General features: G+C 38.1%; 1 protein-coding gene across 6 annotated transcripts in view; it reads left to right on the top strand.

The window, feature by feature from the left end:
* The window catches only part of Braf (B-Raf proto-oncogene, serine/threonine kinase), a 122,471-nt gene that overhangs the window by 24,097 nt on the left and 72,044 nt on the right, over window positions 1-26,330 (top strand). For all 6 annotated transcript variants that reach the window (XM_075953739.1, XM_075953741.1, XM_075953738.1 and 3 more), the window contains exons 2-3: window positions 15,524-15,625; window positions 22,350-22,613. In XM_075953739.1, coding sequence (XP_075809854.1) covers window positions 15,524-15,625; window positions 22,350-22,613 — 366 coding nt within the window. The remainder of the gene's footprint in view (window positions 1-15,523; window positions 15,626-22,349; window positions 22,614-26,330) is intronic.

Raw genomic sequence — 26,330 nt, 5'->3', positions numbered from 1 at the left:
AATGATACTTTTTAAATTCTGGTTTATGTGACTTTTTCAAATTTCTTCAGGTAGATTTGAGACCATTTTCCCCTTGTCTTAGTCATGGTTTCTATTGCTGTGAAGAGACACCATGACTGCAGCAACTCTTATAAGGGAAATCAGTGTTAGTGGTTGAACATGGTTGACTGATGTCTTTAATACAGTGTTTTAGAGACAGGATCTTAAAGATCATGAGTTTTAGGTTCTAGGTGAGTTTGGGCTAAACAAAGTAAGATACTATATCCTCCCTTCCAAAAATATCAGCATTAGAAGCCTAGTGTCGGCTTCCCAGGTGTTTAAATGAGCTCATTTCTTATTGAGAAAGTAGATGTTGATTCTGTGGAAGAGATCTAGGCAATCTACATTCTAAGGAATGGAGGAGGCACCTGTAATCTTTGTTTGTATATTGGTGGTAGAATTTACCATCTCTTTTTCAGGCTGTACTCTCCAGGCATAAATATTTGAAACATTACCTTTTCTCCGCAGATTTTGAGTAGAAATTTTTGTGGCAAAAACTCAGGGGCCCTTAAAATTTTGATTTGTATATACAACAAATTTATTAAGAGTTGTTTTTTTTTTTTTTACAGTCACTTGTTAGGCAGAGGGAAAAAAAGGATACTTTTTTGAGAAAGTTGCACGTGATTAATCTGACAAGGGAATAATTTAGATTCACAGTGAATCACAGAAATTCTCTTCATGGGTCTCTTTTTTGCTTCAGCTGTTTTAAGGATAGGGGAGTACTTGGAACTTTTCTCCCTACTTACCTAAGGCAAAGAGTGGGGTTTGGAAATAGAAGTGCCTCTCAGAACTTCAGGTGACAAAATTGCCTGGAACCTGAGACCTGTGTATCACTCTGCAATGAGGCTGTTAGGTGTAAAGATGAGGGCAATCTAAAATGTTAAGTAGGAAATTGAGATTTTTCTTTGACATTTTAAAGTATCTTAAAAGTCTGTTTCTATTTTGCTCAATATAATTTCAGTGCCTTATTTAATTTCATTTTATTCTACTCATTTTAATTTTTGAGACAGGTCTCTTTCCTGGGTTGCTAAAGCCAGCCCTGAGTCCTGGAATCAGACTTTCTTCCCACCTTAACTGGGACTGTAGGCATGAACCATCATGTCTGTCTTATTTATACTTTTAAATTTCTTTTAAAAATAAATCTTAAAAAGTGTGCACATTTTACACTTAAAAATCACTAGCTTCCATTTTTAAAAAATACTTTGTGTATGTATGTGTGTACACATGTGTGGTGATCTGGAGTACCACCACTTTTGGGGACTCTTGCCACCTTATTTTTGAGGTAAGAGCTCTTTTGTTTCTGCCACTGTATATACAAGCTTCTAGCCAGTTCTTCTATCTTGCCTTCCATCTTGCCATAGAAGTGCTAGAGTTACAGACAGGAGCCTTTCTTGATATGGATTCTGGGCTCAAATTCATCTAGTCAGGCTTGCTCACAAGTATTACACTGGAACCTGCCACAAGCCATCTCAGCAGCCTTTGCTTCATTATTATTATTATTTAATCTTAGAAAGTTAATCTTAAAAGTTTTAATAGAATTAGACTTTTAGCAAATTGCAGAACAGTTTTGCTGTCTATGTCATAACTTTCCTTTGTGGCAGGTCTGTGTAATTCTTGTGAAGGGATGTCATTCAAATACTCAGCATATGTATTTTCTCCTATGCTTTCTTGACAAGAAAAGGCCTGATTGTCTCTCTTTTAGCCATGACTTTAAGGTTCACCACTGGTCTCCATTCTCAGATTTGTGGATTTACATGCAATGTCTTATTCGTTTCTTTTTCTCTCACTGTTTTTCTCTTTTTTTCACATCTGTTTAAATGACATGAATTGAGTATGCCATGTTTCCGTGTGAGTTACCATCTGCTAAGCTTTTAATTTCTTTTATTTATGCTTAATAAAGATTGCCCATACTTAAAATTTATTTCAATGCTGAATCATATTTGACTCTTTCTGGAGGTGTTTTAAAGTTGCAATTAATCTCACATAAAGTCAAATTTGCTAGCACACATCTGTAATCCCAATGTAATAGATGGCAGGAGACTGCCAGAAGCTCCCTGATCAGGCAAGTGAAAGGTGAATACTTACACCTCAGGTTGTCTCTGACTTCCACACATGTTCTGTGTCACAACCATGCACACTATACATATGTACATGCATCATATACACACATGAAAAGAGGGTACAAGTCAGAGACTTTTAGTAGGTTAACAGCACTATGAAAACAACCCTTGTTGCTAATCAGCCAAGCCAGTCTCACTTTGTTCTGTCCCCATAGAATCATGAACACACAAAGAGAAATTACTAAGATGCTGATCTTTACCAGGTTTTGTTTCCCTCAGTGTTTGATAGCCACAAACAATGGCAGTAACAGGTAGGACCAGTAGTAACCCTTTGTATCTCTTATCTAGTGCAGGCCTTCTAAGTTAAAGCTTTGTTGTTGTTGTTCTGCTGGGATTAAAGGCGTGCGCCACCGCAAGGCATTAAAGCTTTTTTGTAGACCTAGGAAGGGTGGGACTTGGCCCTGAAGCTTGACCACTGTTACTCTCTTGATCCACAGTATCTGAAACTATTAATCCTTAAGATTTGATAGATCTCTGTAACATTTCTGGTGACTCTGGTATCCAGTTCTTTTCTTTGGCTCCTTACTGTCATTTATCTTTCTTTAACTTTACCACCACCTTCCATTGCCCTTCTTCCTGCCCTAGCCATTCTTAAACTGTTCAGTTTTATAGTTCTAGCAGCTGCCTGACTGCCTTTCCACTTTGACTGCTTGGCCTGTTGTTGCTACTTCTGTTCCACTGACTCCACCATGCTCCTATCCTTTGTGTTACCAGCTCAGCCTACACAGCTAAAAATAGGTGGGAAAAACTAGAGAAGCTTTTTTTTTTTTTTCGAGACAGGGTTTCTCTGTGGTTTTGGAGCCTGTCCTGGAACTAGCTAGCTCTTGTAGACCAGGCTGGTCTCCAACTCACAGAGATCCGCCTGCCTCTGCCTCCCAAGTGCTGGGATTAAAGGCGTGCGCCACCACCACCTGGCTAGAGAAGCTTTTTGTTGGGCCTAACATTTCCTCCCCAGAGATGGAGAGGCAGCTCAGGGAATGCCTCGGGTTACTGATAGAGCAAGTCTGTATAGCTTGCTTCTATAGCTTCAGAAAGGGGTATTTAGACCGTCACAGACAATCAAAACTATCAAGAATTGTTTTAAACTAATAACATACTTGTATTATAACACCAATTGTAAAACAGCCACTGAGGCATGTGTTTGAACCCAATCACAGCCTTGTGTCTTTGGACCAGTTATAGCAGTCATACTAGGCCACCAGGGAAAATGTTTCCCCTCCAGCTAGATGAGAATGATTTCTGGGATATATCCTGTTGACCAAAGCAAATGGCTAGTGCAGACCATGTCACACAGCTCAAGCTAATTAGGACTGTCCCTTCAGGGATCAGAACAGTCAGTTATGATAATTTTGTAGGGTTTTTTTTTGTTTGTTTTTGTTTTTCAAAATGTCCATGGAGTATTCCAGATGGCTGGTACTAGCAGAAGGATAATCCTGCTGGTTCTTTATTTGACTGATAGTTTTTTTCACTCAAGGCACCCAGGGCAGGAAAAACAAATACATATAGTCATTGCCCCATTTCCCCCAAAGGGGAACACCAGGAATGCTTATAGTATGAAGTTAAAGAGCATAATACTAGTAGTAATAATTATTTTAACATTATTTAAATGTTTAAATTATTAAACATTATTTAAATGCTCCAGGGAAGGATGGCCCCTGATCTTTCTCACTGTTACCAAAATTAGCTGTAAAGTATTTTGATGTCCCTGAAAAACTCTTGGCCATCCTCTCTTTTTTGTTTTGTTTTGTTTTGTTTTTTGAGACAGGGTTTCTCTGTGGCTTTGGAGCCTGTCCTGGAACTATCTCTTGTAGACCAGGCTGGTCTCGAACTCACAGAGATCCGCCTGCCTCTGCCTCCCGAGTGCTGGGATTAAAGGCGTGCGCCACCACCGCCCGGCTGGCCATCCTCTCTTAATCCCGCTATATTTTCATTCCTGATCAACTAATCTATTAATCTATTTCTTTCTCTAGATTTCCGTATTTTACGGACATTTTAAAATCCTATAGCTTCTTTTCCCATAGTACAACATTTTCAAGATTAGTTTATGCTGTAGTCCATATTTATACGTTGATGGTTTATCTCCTTCTTTTGACATAAAATTTTATTTGAATGGCTATACTACATTTTACTTAGTTATTAACTGGTAAACAAATCGGTTGTTTTCACTAGGTATCTGAGTTCAGGTCCTCATGCTTGGATAATAAGCACTTTGCCAACTGATCCACTTCCTCAGCCTCTCCTGCTTTTCCTAAGGTTGGGTCTTATGTAACCCTGTCTGTCCTTGAATTTGTTATATAGCTAAGGCTGGCCTTAAACTCCTAATCCTCCTGCCTATATCCCCCAAGTGTTGGAATTACAAGCATGCATAATAATGTTCATCTTGTTTTCACATTTTTGACTATTAGTAATATTACTGTTAGAAACATTCATGTATACTTTGTATATATTGTGTTGCATATTTCTGTACAGTGTATTTTCTGTTAATAAAGCATTCTAAAGCTTAGTACTTAAACAACCATTATTTTCCATTGTGAAAGCATGCTATTGTGGACTACACTAATGTTGGCTGAGTCCAAATCACGTTATCTATGACCAGTTGGCGGTTCTAGATAGCTTGCTATTCTAGAATAGCTTTAAGTGGCACAACGGGTTGCTAGTAGGCTAGCAGAGGCATGTTCTTAGAGTTGAGTAGATCAGAGGTGAAAGAGCAAGCAAAGTTCAGTTGTGCAAGATAGCAAAAAATAGTTCATATTTGCATTTCAAACTTCTGCTTGGGTCATGTTTACTAATACCATGTTGCAAGATACCACAAGAATAGCCAAGCCACTTGAAGAAGCCCAGGGTCAGAGTAAAAAGACTTGCAAAGTTACAGACTAAGAGGTATGCCTATTAGAAAGCCATTTATTGGGGCATTAATGCAATCAACCTGTCACACACAAATCATTTTTTTCTTTATCCTAATGCCTTTGCATTTGTTCCTCCTCTGTTTTACTGGCTATCTCTTGCATATGTGCATTCTGAGGTTGTTCCCCTTCCTTCAGATCAATAGCCACCCTTCTATATCCTGGTCTCTAGCTCACCTTTTGTTTTGTTTTTGTTAGTTTTTTAAATCACAGTCTGACATATACTATGTTTCTTTAATGCTTGACTTTATACAGCTAGAATATATATTTCATGAGGTCAAGAACTAAAACCAAGATGTAGTAATAAGAGCGGCGGGGCTGCATCCCCGGCACTCCGGCAGCCTGGCTAGCTTATGCCCCAAAATAACAACACACAAACTGTATTCATTTAAACACTGCTTGGCCCTTTAGCTCTAGCCCTTACTGGCTAATTCTGATACCCCGATCAACCCATCTCTAATAATCTGTGAGCACCGGTCTTACCAGGAAGATTCTAGCCTACGTCCATCCTGGGTCAGAGCTTCATCGCGTGTGTCTGCCCGGGAGCGGGGCATGGCGTCTCTCTGAGGCGTCTGCCCCCGAGAGGAGAGCTGTCCAGTCTGAGCTCACTTCCTCTTCCTCCCAGCATTCTGTTCTGTTTTCTCCACCCACCTGTGTTCTAACCTATGAGGGCCAGCCAAGCAGTTTCTTTATTTTTTTAACCAATGACCTTCCTCCATCACCAAGACACTTACTGAGGTGTTGGGAGGAGTTGTTAATAGTTGAATGAACTAATAGAGAGAAGTATATAAACAGTGCCTGATACAAGGTAAGCTCTGTATAAGGCTGACATACTATGTATGGTACAATATTCTTAGCACCTTCTAGTTATTAGAGCGTACAGAGCAAGTTAAATGAATAACTGGAGAGATTTTAATATTAGAATTACAAAATTAAAATAAAAATTTGGGGGGAGATGAAAAACCATATATAGTAAATGAGCCATAAAGGAGGAAGTTAGGGGATTGCCTTACCGTTTTATTAATAGCAAAATCCATGCACAGTAATTACAGGATAGAATGAGGAATCTGGACTTTATCACTGGAAGCCCTGCTGTTCCTGCTGGGGGTCCGGCTCTCAGCTACTGCCATCACTGCCTCCTCATTCCCCATGGGGATGGGGACTCTGAACCAAGCCACCACTGCTGTGATTGCTCCGATGGCTTGCTGCCAGTCTGGCCACCGTCCAAGAAAGTGTGCGTCCTGCTGTCAGGCATTTTATTCAGATCACATACTCTTCAATACAACTCCGCCCTTTGGGCCTAACCAGTTGGCTAGTGGAGCAGTGACAGAATTTCTGTAACAAAGCCAGATATGGCTTTCTTTAAATTTTATTTTATATATATGAGTAATTTGCTTGCATGTATTTACATGCACTATGTATATGTCTGTGGATGGTTGTGAGCTACCATATGGGTGCTGGGAACTAAACCTGGGTCCTCTGCAAGAATAGCAAGTATTCATAACCACTGAGCCATCTTTCTAGCCCAAGGTACTATTTTTCTGTTGAATATAAAACAATTATAGCTGTAGGCCGGGCGGTGGTGGCGCACGCCTTTAATCCCAGCACTCGGGAGGCAGAGGCAGGCAGATCTCTGTGAGTTCGAGACCAGCCTGGCCTACAAGAGCTAGTTCCAGGACAGGCTCCAAAACCACAGAGAAACCCTGTCTCGAAAAACAAAACAAAAAAAATTATAGCTGTAAAACATTCATATACCATGAAGTACTCCCTGTAAAATATTATTTTAAAAATACATTAAACCCCTAAGTATTCATTTTTACTCTACACCACTCAAGCCTTTTTCTTATCCCCCCACTTGTTGGAGATTGTTGAGTCTTAAAGTTATTGTAATTTTTTTTGACTTGTTGGATTTTCAGTATCTTCTGAGTGTTGCTCGTAGTATTTGTGAGTAAAAGACTAAGTTGAATATAGTAGAATTCTTTGCAGTTCTGTAAGTCTAGGCCTCTTTTCAAAATGGGAGTCTGATTGGAGACTCTTCGAAGTGAGTGCTGTGTATTCATGGACTCGCAGTCATGATTCTCGTCCCCTCAGTTGTAGAATCTTTTTTAACCTTACACTTATTTATTGTGTATAATGGTGGTTGTAGAGAGTGGCATAAGCATGTTATGCCGAGTGTGTGGTGGTCAAAGAATCATGGAGCGCTAATTCTAATTGTTCTTAATAAAAACCCAGAGTCAGATATTAGGGGGTGAGAGCTGAGAGATCAGAGAAGCAGTGCAGTCAGCCACTAGAGAGACTATACCAAATCGTCTCAAAGAGACCTCTACCAGATCCTCTGACCGAAAGGAGCAATCCTGTCCTCTGCTGCCTCTTCAAACTGCATCCTCAGCCGGACTGCATCCTGAGACTAACTGCCTCAGACTGAGCTCCTGTCTCTCTCGGCCTTAATATTCTTCTCTGCCCAGCCACATCACTTCCCCGTTTCCACCTCCCTGGTGCTAGGACTAAAGGTGTGGCCCAACACAGCCTGGCTTCCTTTCTCTTTGATATTGGATCAATCTGGTGTAGCCCAGGGTGAGCCTTGAACTCACAGAGATCTATTTAATTCGGTTTCCCAAAACCTGGGATTAAAGGTGTGTGCCACCACCGCCTGGCCTCTGCATTCTGATTTTCGGGCAAGCAATATTTGTTAAAACTCAAACAAAATATCACCCAGTGGACATTTGCAGAACATAGTTTTCTTTTTCCACCATAAAAGCACTGGGAATTGAAGTCAGATTGTCAGGCTTGTTGGAAAGTGCTCTTACCAGTTGAGCCATTTCACATGTTCTTTTTAAAAAATAATTTTATTATTTGTGTGTGACACGTGTGTATAAGTACAGTTGAATGTGTATCATAGTCCTCGTGCATGGCGGTCAGAGGACAACTCTCAGAAGTGGTTTCACTTTTTGCACTGTATGATCCAGAGATTGAGAGTTTGGCGGTCCCTGCAGAATAAAATCCAAGTGAGGCAAGAAGGAAATCAAGTTCAACACAACTTAGTAAGTCAGTGTTGCTTCAAACTCCTAGAGTTTGACTCTTGTTTTAGACATACTTAAACACAATACAACTTGGAAGACATTTTCTGGTGACAGCACAATAAAGTTTAGGACGTGACTATTTTGAAACCCTATTGCAAGGAACATGTCTTTTCAAAGTACCTGTGACCTCTTTCATAAGAATGGGTTCTAATGACAGAAAGAATAATAGTCTGGGGCATTCGGGTGAGGCCTGACCCTACAGGTAGCAAAGATCACTGAGTTATTTATAAACTAAATTCATTTCCAGCTTTCTGAGCAGAAATGGGTATAAATTCCTTCCATTAAAGAGAAAAGCCTGTATGTTTATTTAACGTTACTGGTTTCCCAAGGACCTTGTACCCTCCTCGTGAGAGTAAGATGTTAGGCTTGAGCCACAAGTGATTTTACTTACTGAGCTACATCATTGGTCCTGCCTTGGTATTTTGAGACAAGGTCTGTGACTGGGATTTGTTGCTCTGCAATTACACTAGGCTGATTGACCAGCAAGTCTCAAGGATCTGCCTAACTTAGAAATTGTCTGTGCCCATTAAACCATTGAAATTTGTAGATTGTAGAAATTAGCAATGTTATTAATAATTTATGAGTTGGGGAACAAGAAGATTGTAGCACGAATAATAAAGACCCAGAGACCAATATTGGGGTTCAACCTGAAGATCAGAAAAGCAAAGCAGCCAGCCACTGCCTTTTACCTCTACCTCAAACCAAAAATGGGTGATTCTGCCTCTATGAATCCTCAGTTTGAGACTGAGACTGAGACCTGTCTCCTCCCATCTAATATTCCTCTCTACTGCTGAGATTAGATCCATTCTAAGATAATATCTTTCCTTTGCATTAAAATTTCTGTAGGGGAATGTTTGGAAGATAATATGACCAGAATGCAGTTAAGATTCAGATCCACACGACATGCATGTGCCTTCTGTAATTTTTCTTCAATCAAAGCCATTCCTTTCTCAATTTCAGCTGATAATTCCCTGGGACTGCTTAAGTCCTTGTCAACATCTAAGGTTTTGCTTACCTTAATCAGGTCATCAAGATCTATCCCAAAAGTGTGCTGTAGATGGGAAATGTCTCCTAGCAATCTTTGGAAGTCATTAAGAGTCTGCAATCTGGGAAGTACACTTGCATGCATTGGCACAGGGAACCACTTCCTAAATATAACCCCAGCAGCACAGACACTGAGAGAAACAATTAATAAATGGGACCTCCTGAAACTGAAAAGCTTCTGTAAAGCAAAGGACACGGTCAATAAGATAAAACAATAGCCTACAGAATGGGAAAAGATCTTCACTAACCCCACATCAGACAGAGGTCTGATCTCCAAAAAGAACTCAAGAGATTGGACACCAAAAGATCACATAATCCAATAAAAAAAATGGAGTACAGACCTAAACAGAGAACTCTCAACAGAGGAATCTAAAATGGCTGAAAGACACTTAAGGACATGTTCAACATCCTTAGTCATCAGAGAAATACAAATCAAAACAACTCTGAGATTCTATCTTACATCTGTAAGAATGGCCAAGATCAAAAACACTGATGACAATTTATGCTAGAGGGAACACTTCTGCATTGCTGGTGGGAATGCAAGCTGGTACAACACCTTTGGATGTCAGTGTGGTGATTTCTCAGAAAATTAGGAAACAACCTTCCTCAAGTCCCAGTAATACCACTTTTGGGTATATATCCAAAGGATGCTCAATCATGCCACAAGGACATGTGCTCAACTATGTTCATAGCAGCTTTGTTTGTTACAGTCAGAACCTGGAAATAACCTAAATGTCCCTCCACAGAAGACAGGATAAGAAAAATGTAGTACATTCACACAATGGAGTACTATGCAGCAGAAAAAGTAATGACATCTTGAATTTTGCAGGAAAATGGATGGAGCTAGAAAACATTATTTTGAGTGAGGTAACCCAGACACAGAAAGAAAATTACCACATGTGCTCACTCATAGGTGGTTTTTAAACATAAAGCAAAGAAAACCAACCTACAAACTACAATCCCAGAGAACTTAGACAACAATGAGGACACTAAGAGAGACTTACATAGATCTAATCTACATGAGAAGTAGAAAAAGACAAGATCTCCTGAGTAAATTGGGAGCATGGAGACCTTGGGGGAGGGTTGAAGTGGGGAGGAGAGAGGCAGGGAGGGGAGCAGAGAAAAATGTAGAGCTCAATAAATATCAAAACAATGTGGGCGATGGTGGCGCATGCCTTTAATCCCAGCACTCAGGAGGCAGAAGCAGGTGGATCTCTGTGAGTTCGAGACCAGCCTGGTCTACAGAGCTAGTTCCAGGGCAGGCTCCAAAGCCACAGAGAAACCCTCTCTCGAAAAACCAATATATATATATATATATATCAAAACAAAAAAAGAGTCTGCAATCGATCTCTTTTATTTTGCAACTTTTGGGGTCTAATTTTTTTTTGTAGACCTATTTTATAGCCTAAATGAGTAATAGAATCTCCTCTTTGTATTTTTTCAGGAGCATTTTGTAATCCCCAACAAGGCAAAATTTTCTTTTCTTCTTCAAACATTTTTTTCTAAATTATCTACATTTGTATCTGATAGGAAATGTAGTGGTAAACTATACATTGAGGAAATCACTTACATACCATTTTCAATGGCTGACTTATAAAATATTGGCACAGGCCGGGCGGTGGTGGTGCGCGCCTTTAATCCCAGCACTCGGGAGGCAGAGGCAGGCGGATCTCTGTGAGTTCGAGACCAGCCTGGTCTACAAGAGCTAGTTCCAGGACAGGCTCCAAAGCTACAGAGAAACCCTGTCTTGAAAAACCAAAAAAAAAAAAAAATATTGGCACAGGATGGGGATATTTAACATTTTCTATGGGAGAATCATCCATTGATATCTTTTAATAGGCTGAGAATCATAAGTAGGCATTGTGAAGGCAATTTTTTTCTTTTTCTTGTAAAGGTATACTGAAGAAAAAAATCAATAAGTATAAGAGGCCATCCTTTAGGCAATAGAAAAGCAAAGGAATTCCAGACAGTAGAGAGCCCATTGATTGAATCACCTAATTAACAGCTCTTGGATCTATTACCATTCTCTATTTTTCAGATTTCTTATTAACAACAAATACAGGAGAATTCCAAGGGCTGGTTGATTCTTCAGTATGCTGTGCATCTAGTTCCTCCTGTACCAGCTGTTCTAAAGCCTGCAGATTCTCTATTGTTTTGTTGTTGTTTATTTTTGTTTTTCAATACAGAGTTTCTCTGTGTAGATTTGGAGACTGTCCCAGAACTCACTCTGTAGCTCAGGCTAGCCTCGAACCTTGAACTTAAAGAGATCCACCTGCCTCTGCCTCTGCCTCCTGAGTGCTAGGATTAAAGGCACGTGCCACCACCACCCAGCTTAGTTTCTTTGTTGTTCAAGACCATTGTACAACCCATATAAGTTTGTCAAACATTTCAAAGGTAAGGCTGTTGCTGCCGTTGGAAGATCAGCTCCTGTTGTGCCTGTTCTTGTACAGCCTGAATGGTCGGTGACTCTTCTTCATAAAACCTTCTAATATTTTCCTCTGAAACCTGTTGACCAAGGCTTCTGTCCCACCTGGTCCTGCAGCCATTTAGTCCCAAATAAACACACAGAGGCCTACATTAATTATAAACTAATTGGCCTATTAGTGTAGGCTTCTTATTAACTCTTATAACTTATATTAGCCCATAATTCTTGTCTGTGTTAGCCACGTGGCTTGGTACATTTTTCGGCGAGGCAGTCACATCTTGCTTTCTGTGTGTCTGGGTGATGACTTCAGACTGACTCTTTCCTCTTCCCAGCATTCTCCTGTTCTCCTCACTCTGCCTCTATTTCCTGTCTGGTCGCCCCACCTATACTTCCTGCTTGGATACTGTCTAATCAGTGTTATTAAAAATAATACAAGTAACAGGATAAAAGACCATTGTCCCACAGCAGAAACATATGTTAATTTATGGTTTGTTTCTAAGATTGGGGGAATGTTATGCTGAATATTCCATTGCTGTAACAAATCATGCCCCAAGTTCATTGCTATGTTAGCCACATATTGTTTTAATATTGCTCTCTGTCCTTCTGGCCCTATACATCCAATCCATCTCGTGCTCTGCTTTACTTAAGATAAAGTTCAGATCTCTAAAACCTGAACATTTGCATCCTGAAGAGGCCAATTTGGATGCCAAGATTCTGGTGAAATTCATATTATTAATTTTGGTCTTTATTTATAAAAGTTTGCCAAAATGCTCACTTTATCTTTTCTCCTGAATCTTTTGTTCTCTCTTCTCTGTTTTATTATCCAGAGCAGTATAGTTTCTTACAAGGGGCATTAGGTGTTTTATGCACAGCATAAAGCCAGGATGTCACCATTATATAAAGAGTGCATTTCTACAGTAGCATAGTCTCATTCTCCAAGAAGTTGATCTTGTGAGATTTCCATACCTCTAGCCTTACCACATTATTCAATAGTTTTAACCTCTTCTCTGAACTAGTTTTAATTTATGGGCCAGGCTCTAAAACAGCTTTAACCAACTCTATCCAGTCATTAGGGATAATTCTTTTACAAACCAACCAGGAGAGTAACATTTGTTTTACAAAACATATGAGGCTATTGCTTCCTTGAATCTCCTTAAACCTAACATTGGCGCAGGAGCCCATTCCGCTCTTAATGATTTGGCGATTCCTGTATGGAGATATTGAGGTTGGTTCTTTGAAAACCTTAGGCTGTTCCTCTATATTCTTATAATGCAATGCTAAAGTTGGTTCTCCATTAAATTTCTCTGTCTGGATTTGAATATCTCTGTGATCTGTTTTATTAAGTTTTTCTAAGGCCTGTATCTTAGCCCTCAGATTAACCAACTTTTTTAGTGATACAACAGAAATGATAATGCTGATGATGTTTACAATTGTATTACATAAATCCCATCTAAATTAGTTATCCTCATTTAATCATTCCATTTTCAAACTGTCCATCATATACAGAGACACAAATCCCTGCAATGTTATGGTGTTTCCCATTTCTTAATGTGGTAAAAAAGAAAAGAAACAAAAAACAGAACTCTCCCTTTTAACTATTTCCTCTCTTTATGAAGTCCCAGATGTCATACCAAATCTGCTGACAATGTTGATGAGCATTTAAGGCTTATTGCTGTTGCAAAAAAGCAGTAAAAGCCTGACTGGATTCCAAGGCAGCTACCTAGCCCAAGAAGGGGGCTCAAGGAGAGCCCGCCAGGAGAGAAAAAAGAAAAATGTTGCCACTAGGGCAGTGACTCCAGCTATGTGTAACTCTAGCCTATGACGGTGGCTGTAAAGCTACACGGGCAAATGGCTTTTTTGTGTGAATTTTTGCCCTAAATGTTGGGTGCCAATTGTAGCATGAGATAATAAAAACCCAGAGACAGATATTGGGGTTCAACCTGAAAATCAGAAAAGCAAAGCAGCTAACTGCTGTCTCTTACCTCTACCTCAAACTGAAAATGGGCAATCTTGCCTCCATGAATTCTCAGTTTGAGACTGAGAGTGAGACCTGTCTCCTTCCGTTTTATATTCATCTCTAGTGCTGGGATTAAAGGTGTGCACCACCACCACCTGGCCTATATGGCTGACTAGTGTGGCTCCTGGAATTAAAGGTGTGTGCCTCCAATGCCTGGCCTGTATGGTTCACTAGTGTGGCTGCTTTTCACTGATCTTCAGCCAAGCTTTATTTATTAAAACACAAATAATATACCACTATAGGAGGATGTTAATCTGAGTATTCCATTGCTGTAACAAATTTCATTGCTAACTTAGCTCCATATGGCTTTAATTTTCCTCTCTGTCCTTCTGGCCCTATGCATTTAGCCCATCTCTTACTCTGTTTTACCTAAGATAAAGTTCCAATCCCTAAAAGCCAAATATTTACTTCCTGAAGAGGCCAATTTGGATGACAAGATTCTGGTAAAATTATTGTTACATCTGCACCTGTGTCTACCAGACCTTCAATGACAACATTTATTTGTATTTTTTTTTAAGTTTATTTAATTTTATTTCACGTGCATTGGTATAATAATGTCAGATTCTCTGGAACTGGAATTACAGACAGCTGTGAGCTGCCATATGGGTGCTGGGAATTGAACCCAGGTCCTCTGGAGAGCAGTCAGTGCTCTTAACCACTGAGCCATCTCACCAGCCCGGTTTATTTGTATTTTTAATTTTAATCTTTGTTCATTTATAGAAGTTTGCCATGCATCAATGTAATTAAAAGATTTTAAATCATTAATTGAATATTTGCACGACTATTGAGAAGAAATAAAAATGCATGCATTGGTGTGGAAGGTATCTAAAAAATAGTATTGCCTACATAGATGACATTTGCCTGGGTTTTATGTATTTGTCCTATCCTTGAGTAAAAAGGGAACATGAAAGTATTCTCTTGATGTTCCCTTATTTTCCTCACTGATGTGACAAAATCCTGGATCAAAGTAACTTAAGGAAGGTAAGTTTTCTCTGGCTTATAGTTTTTAAAAGAAGGCTCCATTATTGGGATGATGTGGTTACAGGAAGACAAGGCATCAGGAGCATGAGTAAACCTCGCATCTGTAGGAAGCAAAGAGAGAAATGAATGCTAGTGCTCAGTTTGCTCCCTCTTTTCTATTCTGTTTGGGACCTCAACCTCAGTTCATGGAATGACACAGCCCATATTCAGAGTAGGTCTTTCTTTCTTCATTAAAGTTCTTTGTAAATGCCCTTACAGACACTCCTAGAGGTGTGTCTCCTAGGTGATTCTAAAATCCCTATTTCAGTGACCCCTTGTACCCTGACCTTTCATTTGTTCTCATCTTAGAACAAACAATTCAGCTTGCACATTGTAAGACAGTTGATTTTGGCTAAATTCTCCAGACCTTATGTGATGGTGCACAATATATTCTTTTATAAAAAAAAAATAATAAAAATCTAGTCAAGCTCACACTGAAGATTAACCACCTCACTAACAAACCCTAAGAAGCATTTGCTTTCTGGATGGCCCCATTTTGGGGGGAAGATGATAGATTTTTGTGAGTTATTCTGTTTGTATATGTACATATATGTGTGTAGAATTTTAAATATAGGTTCCACAGTATAGAAAGTATGGTATTTGTATTTCTGTTTCTGACTTCTTTACCTAATATAGCAATGGCCAGTTTTGATTGTTTATTCTGACTATGCAGGTATTGTTTGAATCTGTCATATGTGAGAATATATTACTAGTATAGAAAAAAGGGTTAAGATAGTCATTAATAATCATAAAACTCTAAACTCTCTAAAATCTTGAGAATAGTGACAGTTACTATGTTCTATTTTTCTCCATTAAATCTTTCTAACTCGTGTGCTAATTGATATTTAAATTCCTTTATTTACTTACTTTTTTAGGTGTGGAATATCAAGCAAATGATTAAATTGACACAGGAACATATAGAGGCCCTATTGGACAAATTTGGTGGGGAACATAATCCACCATCAATATACTTGGAGGTAAGTTTTTAGTATCTTTTTATAGTAATTTTGAGTTTGGTTGTTTTAAAAAGTAGAATTAAAGACATATTGGAAGAATTAGCTTTGCTTTTTTTGTTGGTTTCATAGTTTTGTTTTCTTTAACTTGTTACAATCTACATAGGTTAGTTTTATTTGGAAAATGTCAAAACTGAGAGGGATGTCCCCTATAGACTTTAATATTGCCTAAATTTAAAAGAAGAATCATTAAAAAGAGAAAGCACACTATTTTGATAGTCAGCAAAATGAGTTACCATATTTGAAAGTAGGGCAGTTTTATAAAATATATTTTCCAGAATAAGTTCCCCATCGTTGGTTTCTGCTTTTTCATAGATGCAATTTATAATATTGGAATGACCCAACATTGTTCAGTCTTACTGCGTGGTGTCTTGGGACTTGTGTCATCCTTCAGTGAGGTCATAAATCTGTCGTTATCATTGTTCATAGTCTGTAAAACAGTAGATGCTATATAATCACAGATAAGATTTGTCCTTAGTTTCCTTCTGAAAATCAGTCCATTTCCTCAGCAAGCAAGCTACTGTGGAATCTAGGCTGTCAGGTTCTACAATCAACACTGCTTGCCATACTTCCCATTGTCTTTCTCCATAAAATCTTGCTCAGTTATAATCACACATATAGGTAACTCTAAATTGTAAAAGACAAGAGCCAGGTATGGTGCCACATGCCTTTTAGTTCCAGCATTTAGAAGGCAGAAGCAGATGGATCTCTGTGAATTTGTGGCCAGCTTAGGCTATATAGCAAGTTCTAGGATAGCTAAGACTACACAGTGAAACTCTGTCTCAAAACTAACAACAGAAGAGATCAGGTTAACATTTGGCTTCAAAAACAAGAGATTTTAAAGCATATTTTAAACAGCTTCTAACTAAAATTTCTAATTTAGCTATCTACTTTTTAAAGAACAAATTTAAGTCTTCATTATTTGGGAGAAAGTTAAGTTTGTGTTAATAAAACATGTCTTGGAACTTTGATAACACCAACTAAACTGTTCTCTTTGACTTCTTCATATGACTTATTCCAGATCACATTGCTGCTTATGCCAGGACTAGAATTCGTATCTTTAAATACTATTAGTGTACTTTTACTTGTATAGTATAGGAGGCTGAGCAAGGGAATCAGAAGGAGATATAACCTTAGTGAAACTGTTTATTTTTGTTTATTAAACTTAAAAGCATAAGCAGCAGTTCGTCTCGCATTTAAAACCATAAACATGCCTATTTACAATCATGATGGATTGCAGCCACACAATACCCCTCAGACATTTGAATACTTGAAAATTGATTAGTAAAAAGCAAAAACATTTATGTTTATTCTTATTCTGTGCCCTGTACTATTTTAAATGTTTTTATTACTACTTATTTTTAGCAAGCTCCTTTTTTTATTTTCATTTTACAGGTGAAACCAAGAAGTTAAGTAACTTATTTCAAGTGATACTATTAATAAGGAGAAGCAGGCACATTTAACTCATAAGTCTGTGATACTGATCACTGCCTTATTCTGTTGCTATCCTGTTGTCTTTGCCGTTTCTCCACCACCAGACAACTCTTATTTAGGCTAAACATTTCTAATTTCCTTTTCCATTCTTTCTGGTGTTAATGTGGACATTTTATTAGATGTATTTAATTTGATTGGTTTCTTTTTAGAATTAGGCATACAAATTTGAATTGTATGTTCAAGATACATCAGAGTAAAATTTAATGGATTATATTATTAGTATATGACAAAGAAGTAGATATTGTTCTCATGGACTAGTATTATAGTGGAATCTTGAACCTGAGCCAACCAGGTCCTTAGGCTTAACTGGCCCTTATGTCTTTGAGTTTATACCTCAAAGTAGAATTGCAGGATCATAAAGTGATTCTGTTTAATTATTTAAAGGAATTTCTCATACTTTTGTTGTCATTGTTTTTTTGTTTGTTTGTTTGTTTGTTTTTGAGACAGTCCTAACTGTCCTAGAGAACTCTCATTATTTGAGGGCTGACTGAGAAGCCAAGGACAATGGCACTGGGTTTTGATTCTACTGCATGTACTGGGTTTGTGGGAGCCTAGTCAGTTTGGATGCTCACCTTCCTAGACCTGGATGGAGGGGGGAGGACCTTGGACTTCCCACAAGGCAGGGAACCCTGACTGCTCTTTGGACTGGAGTGGGAGGGAGAGGGGGAGGGGGGAATTTTTAATTTAAAAAAAAAAAAAGAACTCTCATTGTAGACCAGGCTGGCCTCACAGAGACCCACCCACCTCTGCCTCTTGAGTACTGGGATTAAAGGTAGGTGACACCACTTTACATTCTTTTTTGTTGTTGTTGTTGTTTTGTTTTTGTTTTTCAAGACATTCTTACCATCAATAAATGCATAAGGATTCTGCTCTCTCAACATCCTTACCAACACTGAATAGTTTCTATTTCGGATTTGATAATAATAACCATTCTAATGAATATAAAGTAGTATTCTGTTATGGCTTTGCTTTGCATTTCCCTAATGATTATTATGTTGAGAGCTTTTTATAGTTTATTGTTGATTTGGACATCTTTTTTAGAGAAATGTCTGTGAAAACCCTTTGTCTAATTTTTAATTGGATTGTTTGTATTTTAGTTACTGAGTGTGGTTCTTTTTAAAAATTTAATTAATTAGTTTTTTCATTAATCAATTCCTGTGTATGAGTCAAAAGACAATTTTTAAGAATTGTTCTCTCCTTCCAACCATGTTGGTCCTGGGGATCAAACTTAGATTGTCAGGCTTGGTAGCAAGTACCTTTACTCACTGAATCGTCTTGCCAGCCCTCTTTCTATATTCTTTTTTATGCCTGAGAGTATGGCTGGCATTCTCATTCAAACTACTGCGTTCAGTCCCCAAATAGGCTTATGGCCATATCATACTGCAAAATTCATTTAATCCAACTTCAAGTCCAAAGTCTCTTCTAAGACTTTAGGTCATCTCTTACTTATAACCCCCCCTATAAAATCAAAAAGCAAATGACATACTTCCAATATATAATGGCACAAATTTAGATTACCATTCCACAAGGGTAGAATGTAAGCATGGTGAGAAAAATCGAGGACCAGAGCAAAACCAAATTCCAACAGTATAAAATTCTGCAGTTCTTATGTCTGATATCTGGTACTTGAGCTTCAAAGGACTTAAACGACTTAGCCCCACCAGATTTGCTGCCTGTAACATGCATTTCTCTCTCTCTTGGGCTGAGTCTACTCCCTTTGGCAGATAGCTCACAGCTCTGGCATCTAACATCTTGTCATCTCCAGTGCAACTCAGTTTCACTTTCATAGCTTCACACAATTTGAAATTTATCTTTTTTGTTGATCTATATGGTTTACCTGTCAACCACCATAATCCTAAAGAAAGAAAAAAATGTATTTGCCCTTCAAAAATTCTTTCCACAATTTCTTCTGTTTTTTTAATTTTCCTGAATATAGTCAGTTAATGAATTTGAATATATTTTCTGTGGAAAGATAGTATTAAATGCTTTAAAAATTGTTTGCAATTCTTTATTTTATATGTGTCTTTGTGCACACACAAATGTCTGTGCATGAATATGTGTCATGTGTGTGCATGGAGATCAGAAGACAATTTGAAGGAGTCTTTTCTCTCTTACCATCATGTGGAGCCCAAGGATTGAATTCAGGTTGTCAGACTTGGTGGCAAATGCCTTTAACTGCTCAGCCATCTTGCTAGCTTTAAGACACTTTTCTACTTGTTTCTATACCTGAGTATGGAGGCCAGATACAAGATACTGCTTCTTGTTAGCTGAGAAGCAAAGAGAAAAGCAAGGAGGAGCCAGAATTCAGTATTCTCTTCAAAGGTGGACCTAGTACTAATAGTAGGCAGAGGCAAGCTGTGAGTTTCAGATCAGCCAATACCACAGGACTACAGTACCATGTATTGAAACCCTGTCTCAAAAAAAAAAAGAAAAAAAAGACATGTTCCTAATAATATTTTCTTATACTAGGGCTTGCCTCTTAAAGGTTCTACCTTTAACATGTGGCCTTTGGGGGGGGGGAGTATTTTAGATCCAAACAAAAACAGTCAATCAATATAACATTCTTAAAATGTGTGGCAATCTTTTTCATCTTAAGATGTCAAACTGGAAACACTGAAGGCACATGTCATCAGTTTCTGCAATGAAAAGAGTACCAGAATGTAGATCAGTTCATTGTATATATCTATAGACAGTTAGTAAAGTTTTATTAGATAATATGAGATCAAATTCAGTAAAAATAATTTTAATAACGTCATGATGTTACACACCTCTAATTCCAGGTACCTGAGAGGCTGAGGCAAGCAATTTCAAGGCTAGTCCAAGTAATCTAGCAACCCTGTTTCAAAATCAGAAAATTAAGATCAAGGATTGATAATAGTTAAGTGGTATTTACCTAGAATGCATGACACCCTGGGTTCAATAATCAGTACAGGGATGGGGAAAGGGTAAATTTAATGACTTAGTTGCAGTAGATTTGTAAAGTATTACCATAAACTCTAAAACATTTTTATTATTCCTCAAAAGAAATTCTTTATCCTTAGCATCTGTGCCCTCGAGTCCTTGAAATAACTTATCTTTTTGTCTTTGCAGATTTACCTATATTGTAGACATTTTGTAAGCAGCTTTTTGTGACTTGATGCTTTTGCTTAACATAATGTTTTCACAGTTTAACCATGCTGTGGCATAAATTAGTGCTTCATTTCATTTTTTTAGTAAATAATTACCATGTGGATTTTTTTAACCTGCCCAACAACTAATGAATATTCAGCTGTTTAACTTACTGGATATTTTTAGTTATTCTACCATGGACATTCACATCATAGATTTTCTGTGGGTTATTTTGTTTTGTTTTAATTCTCTTGGCTGTATGCCTAGGAATAGAATTATTAGGTCTTGTGATAATTCCTACAGTTTGAAGAACTGCCAGATAGTGTTCCAAAGCTTTGACACTATTTTACATTCCCATTGGTAATGTTTGTTATTCCAGTTTCTTTGCATCCTTATTGGCACTTGTTATTTCTCATTTGGTTTTTATTGTAACCACTCTTGTAGGTGTGGATTAGTATCTCAGTTTGGTTTGGTTTATAACTCACTAGTAAGAAATGGTTTTGAACATCTTTCATGTACTGCTTGTGTATCTTCTAAGAAATGTCTATTCAGATTTTTTTACTCTATTTTGTCTTCTTCCTTCCTTTTTTCCTTCCTTCCTTCCTTCCTTCCTTCCTTCCTTCCTTCCTTCCTTCCTTTTGTTCATCACTGCCTTAGCTTCTTCAATTCTGCCTCTTTCCATAGCACATGAACCAGTCCACTTCTCTTTCTCTCCCATTTCTCCACTATGTATTTGTTCATTATAATGGCTCCTACCTGTCTGGTGCTGCAGGGATGTCTTCTGGCAGCTTGGGCCATGAAGACCCAGGTAGGCCTGTGGGCATCCCTCCCCCCACCACCTGGGTCAAGAGAACCCAGGTGGGCCTGTGTTCCTCTTTTGATGTTTAACTTTGAGACAGCATCTTACCTAAGTTGCATAGGTTAGCTTTGAACTCTTTCTATAGCCTAGTGTTCATTTGATAGCTTTGATCTTGAGAATAAATTTGAACATGATTTATTTTCAAAATGAATTAAATGTCAGGAGATTTTGAGATTCAGGTTAAAATAGAAAAAGAATAAATATAAAGAATGCAATATAAGCCGGGCAGTGGTGGCGCACGCCTTTAATCCCAGCACTCGGGAGGCAGAGACAGGCGGATCTATGGGAGTTCGAGGCCAGCCTGGTCTTTTGGTCTACAAGAGCTAGTTCCAGGACAGGAACCAAAAAGCTACGGAGAAACCCTATCTCAAAAATCCAAAAAAAAAAAAAAGAATAAACTATTTTAACTGATAACTATAGTTATTTCAGAAAGAAGATAGTAGCTACAAATCATCTAAGCCCTACCTAGTTTTGTTGTTGACGCTGAGATTGGTGTGATCTGGCATTCTGATGCTGTGTAACTCATTCCTGAATTGTTTTGTTTGTTTTTCGAGAGAGGGTTTCTCTTGTAGCTTTGGGGCCTGTCCTGGAACTAGCTCTTATAGACCAGGCTGGCCTCGAATTCACAGAGATCTGCCTGCCACTGCTTCCTTTACATTCCCTCTCTCTGTCTCTGAGTGTATGTGTGTGTGTGTGTGTGTGTGTGTATGCGCGCGCGCGCACATCACTCACATTCATGCACATATATTATCAATTATCACTTCATATTCAGAGTCATACAAATGGAATCATTCATTTCAAATAAGTATGGCAATGATTGTTTGTTGCCAAGGTCTATAAAACTTAATATGCCTGCAACTTTTCTGGAAAATAAAATTATTCTTGATGCAGTATAATGTTTTATACATATTTTATCTTATGCTAAACTTATTTTGGAAAATAAATTGAGAAATACTGTTTTTAAAATTAACATTTAAGGAGCATGTAATTACAGTGTATGTAGGTCAAGTTTCCAAACGTAATAAACTAATGTCCTATAACATTTTTTCCGTTGAAAAGTGAGAGTATTTATAGTATTTTCAGTATTTATTTTGTAATAACTTAAGCCCTTAGCTTAAAACCCTGTTTTATATTATAAAGAAGTTACAGTCAAAGACTGAAGTTTTATATCTTTTGTGAATGACAGAGCAAACTCTAGGTCTAATGTGAGTCTCCTTTATTTTATAGGCTTATGAAGAGTACACCAGCAAGCTAGATGCCCTCCAGCAAAGAGAACAACAGCTATTGGAGTCCTTGGGGAATGGAACTGATTTTTCTGTTTCTAGCTCAGCGTCAATGGACACCGTTACATCCTCCTCTTCCTCTAGCCTTTCAGTGCTACCTTCATCTCTTTCAGTTTTTCAAACTCCTACCGATGTATCGAGAAACAACCCCAAGTCACCACAAAAACCTATTGTTAGAGTCTTCCTGCCCAACAAACAGAGGACAGTGGTGAGTCAATGTTCATTCTAATGTTTTTACTATTTCTTTGCGTTGAACATTCTATCACTGCATATTTAGAGCCATGAAAATGGAAGTATCCATTTCAAACAAGGATACAAAAGACATAGATTGTTTTGTGCCAAAGTCTATATAGTTACCAAATTTCTTTTCAAATTTTATTTGGTTTCTCTTCTCCCTCCTCTCCCCTTTCTCTCTTGAGACATGGTTTTATTATGTAGCCTTGACTGGTCCAAAACACACTATGTGGATGAGACTAACGTCCAGTTAACAGAGATCTGCTTGTCTCTGCCTCTCAAGTGTTGGGATTAAAAGTATATGTCCTGGCATTCCATCAAACTTCAACTTCAATGGCACTTAAATATAAGTAGCAGTTAAGATTCAGTTAGGAGACTGAAGAGATGGCTCAGTAGTTAAGAGCACTGGCTGCTCTTGCAAAGGACCTGGGTTCAGTTCCCTGCACTTTTATGTTGAATCACAGCCATCTGTAATTCCATTGGGGGAACTTAATGCCCTTTTCTGGCCTCCAAGAATACCAAGCACACATATAGCGCCCTTTTAGACAGGCAGGCAAAATACTCAAAAGTATAAAATAAAAATGAATAAACCTTTTTTTTAAAGGTGATGAGAATTTCATGATTTAAACTTGTATCAGCTAAGATTTCTTCCTCTAAGTAATCTCCATTCTAAGTTATCAGAAGTTAACTTTGATATTTCTCCTCTTATTTATATAACTTTTTAAAATTTATGACAAGTATCATTGTCAGGCGGGGCTGGCACATGCCTTTAATCCCAGCACTCAAGAGGCAGAAACAGGCAGATCTCTGAGTTCAAGGCCAGCCTGGTCTACAGAGCAAGTTTCAGGATGTCCAAGGCTACACAGAGAAACCCTGTCTCAAAAAAATCCACAAAACCAGGTATCATCAATAGAAACTGTGTACCAGTAAGAAACATTTAAAGCAGTAAAATCTGCTGAGTTATTATAGATGATCTGAAGACTTTAAGTAAAGCAAATATTGTCAGCCTTAGTAAATAACATTTCTGTAACTTAAGCCAGTAATTTTTTTTAATGTATATGGTTGCTTTTCTAGTGTGTGTGTGCGTGTGTGTGTGTGTGTGTGTGTGTGTGTGTGTGTTGCCCACAGAGGGCAGAGAAAGCATTAGATTCCTTTGGTGTTCTGTTTCTCATAACTCCAAATTCCAAATGTCCACCAGCAGGTAAACTGTTAAACTAGTCCCTGTATATACCTATATTCCAGCAATTGGGACATAAAAGCAGGTAAATCAGTGTAACTCAAGACCAACCTGATCTATATGTGAAGTTCTAGGCTAGCTAGGTATACAAAATGAGACCCTGTCTGAAAAGTAAAAAAAGCTAAAAACAAATGTGAATTTTAAAAACAAAATTGTGATATATCTGTGTAAAGAATATCATTTTGATAGAAAGAAAAGTTGCTGGTATTCCCATCATACAACATAGATAAATCTCAAGAAAAGTGTGCTATAGAAAAGAAGACAGATTAAAAATGGATACATACTTTGTAATTCCATTTATATAAAATTCTAAATGTACTCTTGGCCATAAGTACTGTATTGAAACATAGTTGTCAGTTTCTTCTTCTTCTTTTTTTTTAACATGGGGTCTCAAAATGATATTCCTTTCTACCCTGTATATCTTTCTACCTCTGCTTCCCTCAAATGTCAGGATTATATCCTAACAAGTATATCCCAGCATACCAAGCCTAGATGTCATTTTCGGGGGTTTTGTTTTTTGCTTCGTTTTCTTGGCTTTTTGTTTATTTGTTTTTTGTTTTGTTTGTTAGGTTTTAGGAGGGTTGTTTTTTGTTTTGGTTTTGTTTGGTTTTGGTTTTTCGAGACAGGGTTTCTCTGTAGCTTTGGTTCCTGTCCTGGAACTAGCTCTTGTAGACCAGGCTGGCCTCAAACTCCACAAAGATCCGCCCACCTCTGCCTCCTGAGTGCTGGAAGTAAAGGTGTATGCCACCACCCTGTGTCATTTTTTTGTTTTTTTGAGAAAGGGTTTTCCTATAACTGCCTTGACTGCCTTGGAACTCACTCTATACACCATACTTGAATTTACAGAAATCTGCCTGACTGCCTCCCAAGTGCTGGGATTAAAGGCATGAGCCACCACACCCAGCCATTCTTTTTTTTAAAAAAAACTTTTTTTAAGATTAATTAATTTATTTATTTTATGTATGTGAGTGTTCTATCTACATGTACACCTGCACACCAGAAGAGGGCTTTCAATCTCATTATTACAGATGGTTGTGAGCCACCATGTGGTTGCTGGGAATTGAACTCAGGGCCTCTGGACGAGCAGCCAGTGCTCTTAACCTCTGAACCATCTCAGTAGCACAATACTTAATACAGATAGGCCGCACACATACCAACTGAGGAATATATAGTTTTTTTGAGGATACTTAGAGATAGGATCTCTCACTGGTCTGAAACTCACCATGTAGGATTAAACTGGCTGGCCAGCGAGCCCTAAAAATCCACTGTTCCCTGCCTTCCCAGTGATGGGATTATATGCACATGCCACCACATCCAACTTACGTTTTTTGGTTGAGACAGGGTCTGTGCATAGCCTTGGCTTTTCTGGAACTCGCTATGTAGACCAGACTGACCTCAAACTCACAGAGATCCTTCTGCCTCTGCTTCCTGAATGTTGGAATCAAAGATGTATTCCACTACTCCTGGCTCACATCTGAATTACATAAAGTCCCAAAATTCAGCTCAGGTTATCAAGCTTATGTGGTACATACTTTATTAACTGAGCCATCTCTCCCCAGCCCTTTGGGTGTTTTTGAAACAGAATCTCACTATGTAGTCCAAGCTGGCCTTTAAATTTGTTAAATTTGTTACCCTTTTTTTACTATGATAAAGACCATGGCCAATTAGAGAAGGAAAGAGTTTATGTGGTTTATACTTCTACATCACAGTTGATAGAATTTAGCGTAGGAACTCAAGGCAGGAGTCTGAGGTAGGAACTGAAGCAGGGGCCATGGAGAAGCACTGTTTACCGGCTTGCTTCCCATGACTTCTCAGCCTGCTTTCTTATCCCATCCAGAACCTTTTGCCCAATATAGCACCACCTCCAGTAAGCTAGGCCCTCCACATCCAACGTTAATCAAGAAAATGTCCTCATTTCAAGGCATTTTCTCATTTAAGATTTTCTTTCCCAGATAGGAAACCAACCAGCACACTGTTGAGTCTCAATTTTTTAACTCAAAACAACCCTCTTGCTAAAATGATACTCTTTGGAATGACTTATTCTGATCTGTAACCACTTACAAAAAAATGATAAATATCTATTTTACAGGCAAGTCCTATAAAACATTTAAAGAATTATAGAATACCAGTCACAAAGTTTATATCCTGGACCACATGAGAGTCTGTCTCAAAAAAAGAAAAGCAATAGTTGTTTGTAGTTTTTCTTTTTCAGATATTTGGGAAGTTCTAAATACTTGGGAAAGTATTGAGAACCATATATTGCATAGCTCTTAGTCAGCTATAATGAATAAATTAATATTTGCTTCATATTCTCCATACACAAATTATATTCCCTTATCAATCACATTCTCCTGTTGAACATCCTGTTTCCTACTAAAAATAACCCCTATGATAAATGTGGTAATATCAGTCTCAGTTTATTACATATGTATCTATGTTAGTATTTTGTTTTGT

The sequence above is a fragment of the Microtus pennsylvanicus genome, chromosome 19 (assembly GCF_037038515.1).
Source record: "Microtus pennsylvanicus isolate mMicPen1 chromosome 19, mMicPen1.hap1, whole genome shotgun sequence".
NCBI lineage: Eukaryota > Metazoa > Chordata > Mammalia > Rodentia > Cricetidae > Microtus > Microtus pennsylvanicus.
This window is presented reverse-complemented; position numbering and strand designations above follow the sequence as displayed.